Source organism: Terrapene carolina, unplaced genomic scaffold (genome assembly GCF_002925995.2).
Source record: "Terrapene carolina triunguis isolate 2854851 unplaced genomic scaffold, T_m_triunguis-2.0 Scaffold8677, whole genome shotgun sequence".
NCBI classification, from domain to species: Eukaryota; Metazoa; Chordata; order Testudines; family Emydidae; genus Terrapene; species Terrapene triunguis.
This window is the reverse complement of record NW_020673028.1, coordinates 1-5,222: the sequence shown is the minus strand read 5'-3', so window position 1 is coordinate 5,222 and position 5,222 is coordinate 1. Positions and strand designations below refer to the sequence as shown.

The window sequence follows — 5,222 nt, the reverse complement described above, 5'->3', positions numbered from 1 at the left end:
CACTGGCTGGAAAGGGGGTTGGTGGGGAGGGCAAAATGTGGCCCAGGAGGTCGGTTCCATACTGATGAGCTAGGAATTTATTATGATTTGTAATGGCCTGTAATGAGTTAGAAATCATAGAATCATAGAATATTAGGGTTGGAAGGGACCTCAGGAGGTCATCTAGTCCAACCCCCTACTCAAAGCAGGACCAATCCCCAACTAAATCATCCCAATCCCCAACTAAATCATCAAATGTAGGGCTGTGGATCACAGTGTCCATTGGAGAGAACGGCAGGGCCACCCAGAGGATTCAGGGGGGCTGGGGTCTTTGGCGGCGGGGGCCCCCCGCCGCCGAATTGCCCCCGAAAACCCGGCACTTCGGCGGCGGCTCCCAGGGCGGAAGGTCCCCCCGCCATGGATCTTCGGGGCACTTCGGCAGTGGGTCCTGGAGTGGAAGGACCCCCCGCCTCCGAATTGCCGCCGAAGACCCAGAGCGAGTGAAGGACCCCTCTCCAGGGGCCCCGAAAAACTCTCGTGGGGGCCCCTGCGGGGCCCGGGGCCTGAGGCAAATTGCCCCACTTGCCCCCCCCGGGTGGCCCTGGAGAACGGAGCAGGGCAAGGCAGGGGACTGAGCTAGTGGGTGAAACCTGATCTTAGCTCAGCTCCTCACAGCGACAGGGGGAGGGGGAGTTTTTGTCCAGGGGCTGCACCCGCTTGGCTCAGTGTGCGGCTCCAGGCACAGTAATACAGCCCTGTGTCGTTGGGGAAGAGGCTGTCTGTGCTCAGCGTGAAGTTCTGCTGGGCCGGTCGGGCAGCAATAAAGTGTTTCTCCGAACTGTCGTCAATCAAATCCTTGCTTCTGGAGAGAAAGAGCATGTGCAGGGCTCCTCCCTGGGGAGGCTGCCGGTACCAGTACATCCAGGGCTCTGCATTGTATCCCTGCAGGTAGCAGTCCAGATGGACTTTAGAGCCGGGGGGCAGAGAAATGAAGCGGGGGGTCTGGTGAAGAGTCTGGGAGCGCCCGTCTGTGAATGAGACACAGAGATGAATGGAGAAAGAAAGAGGAAAGGAGTCTGAAAGAAAGAAGGCAGGTAAATGGCAATGAGAAATATCGCTCCGTTCTCCCCTTACAGTGCGGGAGGGTCAGGAGGGTGAGAAGCAGCCACAGCCGCTCCGGCATCTTCCTGCCCTGCAAATTCACTGATCGCAGAGCCGGACGCATCGTCTCTCTAAGGCCGGATAGTCTGCTCTGATACCATCCTTTTAGTTCTCCTCCCACATGTTCCCTCCTTATACCCCACCTTCCAATCCCTGACTGTGTACTTTGCAAACTGCCTTCCATGTGTCTCCCTCTCTCCTTTTACCTGGCTTTCTTTCTATCCCACTCCCTTCCCTAAACTCTCTTCAAGTCCCTTTCCCTCTTCCTGTCGAAGCAGAAGTCATATTATTCCTTTCTTTTGCTGCCCTTGCTCTTCCAATCCCCAAACCTCTTTTATTAAGGAACCCTTCTGGCTCAGTGTTTTTTAAATAGATTCCTTTTCACTCTCATTGTGGATTAGAGCCTCCTCTCTACAAACCAAATTCTTTCCATTGCCCAGTTCCTCTCCTAGGGGTCAGCTGCCTGGGCCTGGGATGCTGAGAGCCTCCTGACATGGCTGGACAGTGCTTGTGGCTTCCTCTGATGGTCACCAGCCTGTCTGCTGATGGCCAGTGGACACCTCCCCTTTGAGGTGCCATGGCAGAGCAGGCTGTAGCCCTGTAGACTATTGGCATGGTCTTGCATACCGAGTAATCCAGAGCACAGTAGCACACTGGATTTTAGCATTTCATGGAGGAAGCAACTGGGATCAAGGAAGCAACAGAGAGTCAGGAGATTGACAGAGATTATAGGGAGGCACATCCTGTATTGCTATCCATTCAAAAATTATGAGTCAGGCCCCCAGAATCATGAGATTAAAATAACAAGGAATACATTTGGGGTTCTTTTTCTTTGCCTTCTGGTTTCAGAGCCTTTAAGATGCACTCATGTCACATTCTGCAAACTTCTCTCTGCAATCAGGAAAGACAAAATATTTGCTTTTTTTTTAAATGAAAGCTAGGATTAATTTTCAGAAAAATCACTTGCTTCCAGGAGCTGGGACTTTAATAAATAACACCAAACATTGTGAGTTTTATGATAAAAGCTTGAGAGTTGGCAACACAGCAACACCCCACCAACTAGCAAGCAGCGCCCGTCACACTGAACAATGCTCAGGATCTGTGTGTCTGAGGTGAGGTGGGGCCAGAACATATAAAGGGCTCCCAGCCTGCCTCCAATAGGGAGTTCCTATACTGGCAGGCTGCACAAAGTGGCAGCCTATATGATCAGGAATCCTGTATAAACCCTTCAAGTGTTGCTGCTTATGGAAAGGGGACTTTGTACTCTTTAGCTTCCCCTGCTGCCCCAGAGGCTAAATGCCCCACATAGTAGGGTACTGAACCCCATGAAACTAGCCATCAATATGACTGCCAGCATTCTTTCCCTTCCCTTGCCATGGGAAGGTCTGCACAGGACATAGGCTCAAGAGAATGCAGGGTAATCTTTGTCTAGAAAGGGCTCTGCCCATTCCCCACAGAGGATTTAGTATTTTCTGGAACTGCTGGTTTAAACCAAGCAGAGGCTGAGGTCCTGGCTACAGTATGACCCATATCAAAACTACTGATGCCAGGCCTCAACCTCACCCTCAAGCATTAGTTTTTTAAACAAATGTTCTTTCTCCTGAGGAAGGGACTTGACTAACGCCAGAGCTCAACCTGCCTTTTGGCCATGAAGGCCTGATAGTCCAGGATATGAAGGCTGCAAATCTTCCAACCACATGAATCCCAGCATTGCAGTTCAGGGCTCTAGGGTGCAGTGCTCTTTGCAGCCAGCCTTCTCTCTGACCATGATTACTGTGATGTTGCACTCCATATGTTTTATAAAAATATGTTTATAAGTGTGGATATGATGTAACTGGAATATGCTTTAGGCAAAAGGTCTCTGGTAAGGTATCTTTACAAAGCTTATAATCTACTGAGTGTGGTCAAACTATTTGTATGAATGTATCATTCTTGTATCTGAAACTAGGAATATGAAATATAACTCTGATGTCCTATTGTAATTATGCAAAGTGTGGGCAATTAATGGTGATTTGGAATCTTGATGGCTCCCATTAACCAGGACCATTGGTTGTAAATGGCTCTGCTTACTTGTAAGCCTTCCTTTACATGTGTGTGCCAGCAAGTGGGTAATGAAGTTTTACAGTGACATGTGATCATGTCACCTGAACTGGAATCCAGCTTTAACCTTGTACTTTTCCATTTAGAAGGAGAGGTGGGAACCCAGAGAGAGACAAAGGATTCCTGCCTTGTGCCAAAGATATATAAGGAGGTGGAATAGAGCAAAGTGGGCCAGTCATGAGGAATCCCCTAGTTACCACCTGAGCTGGAACTACCAAGGATTGTACCAGGGAAAAGGATTGGGTCCAGACTAGGAAGGAGTCTAGTCTGTGAAAGAAGTTTATTGGACCATCTCTAAGGGTGAGATTTACCTGTATTCAGTTTCTTAATGTATTAGGTTTAGACTTGCGTGATTTGTTTTATTTTCCTTGGTAACTTACTTTGTTCTGTCTGTTATTACTTGGAACCACTTAAATCCTACTTTTTGTACTTAATAAAATCACTTTTGTTTATTGATAAACCCAGAGTAAGTGATTAATACCTGGGGGAGCAAATAGCTGTGCATATCTCTCTATCAGTGTTATAGAGGGCAGACAATTTATGAGTTTACCCTGTATAAGCTTTATACAGAGTAAAACAGATTTATTTTGGGGTTTGGATCCCATTGGGAGCTGGGTGTCTGGGTGCTGGAAACAGGAGTACTTGCTGAGCCATTTTCAGTTAAGTCTGCAGCTTTGGGGGTGTGGTTCAGACTCTGGGTCTGTGTTGCAGCAGGTTTGAGTGTCTGGCTCAACAAGACAGGGTTCTGAAGTCCCAAGCTGGCAGGGAAAACGGGCTCAGAGGTAGTTTCAGCACACCAGGTGACAGTCCCAAGGGGGTCTCTGTGACCGAACCTGTCACAATTACCTTAACCACCAAGCTCCTATGAGGAGGGAGAGAGACATAGATAGGGATGTCTTTTTTTCTTGAGTACCTTCAAGATAGAGACAGTGGTGTGAGCTGTCTGCTACGTTACACCTTCCTCATCAGTTGGTCCAAAATCTAGTTGCAAGGCACAGTTGTCAACTTTCATGCAGTAAATAAACACCCCGACTTTCACAATAAGCCAGAAATCAAGCTAATCCCATTTCAAAACAAGGCCAAAACAAGCCAATCCCTAAGAACCCCAACACTCTATGTGACTAGATCCCCCCGGCGTGCAGTCTAGGACTGTGGTGGGCCTGCTGTGCACCCCTGACTCTCTCCTCCCCTTGCCCCTGCTTGTCCCCCTTTGCTCCTGCTTGCTGGGAGCTGATCAAAAAAAGAAGCAACAAGCTACAACTAGCAACAAGCTACTAGCCAATCAAGCAACAAGGTACAAGCGAAAACTAGCCAACAAGCAACTCACAAGCCAATTAAGCCAAAAACAAGCCCAATTTCTGCGTTTTTTCTGTGGGTTTGGCATGTCTGCTGCAAGGGCATGGTAATCCTGTAAGACAGGGGTTTCTGGCCTGGGTAACACTCACTCTTGGAGCCATTGTGCATTCTTGGACAGGGACCAACTCAAACACAGCTTACTTAACCTGCTGTTTAAGAAGTGTCTCTGGGACCATGGTCTGTTATGGCAGCACAAAGGAGCTGCAAAACAGCCTCATTGCCACCTGAGGATTACCCCTGGCATAAATGGCTCCCACTGGCTGTCAATCCCCTTTCCCACCTCACACAGGAGGCTTTAGTGCTGGGGGTGGGAGGTGGATTGGCCAGAGAGTAGCCTTATTGATTCTGCATTGCTGCCATGCCCCAGAGGGCTCTGAGCTGGGGTACACAAGCTAGGTCAGCTTTCAGGGCTGGGGACTCAACCTCAGCAGCTCTGAATAGGAAAGGCAAAAATGTCTCCATTTGCTCTCTGCACCAGCACAGGGATGAATTTCACAACTCTTTACTTCTGCTGCCCCTGCATGGATACGTCATGCCACTGCATACAAAGCTGTTAAACAATTTCCTCCTGTTTCCTTCTATGTCTACACTACAGGATTAATCCGAATTTAGATAATTCGAATTTG

At 48.5% G+C, this 5,222-nt stretch overlaps 1 gene segment (V, D, J or C); it reads right to left on the bottom strand.

The window, feature by feature from the left end:
* Positions 1-648: 648 nt before the first annotated feature.
* LOC113408332 lies at positions 649-1,204 on the bottom strand. The segment is given in 2 exon segments: positions 649-1,007; positions 1,114-1,204. Coding segments are annotated over 2 exon segments (450 nt in total).
* Between the last annotated feature and the right edge of the window lie 4,018 nt (positions 1,205-5,222).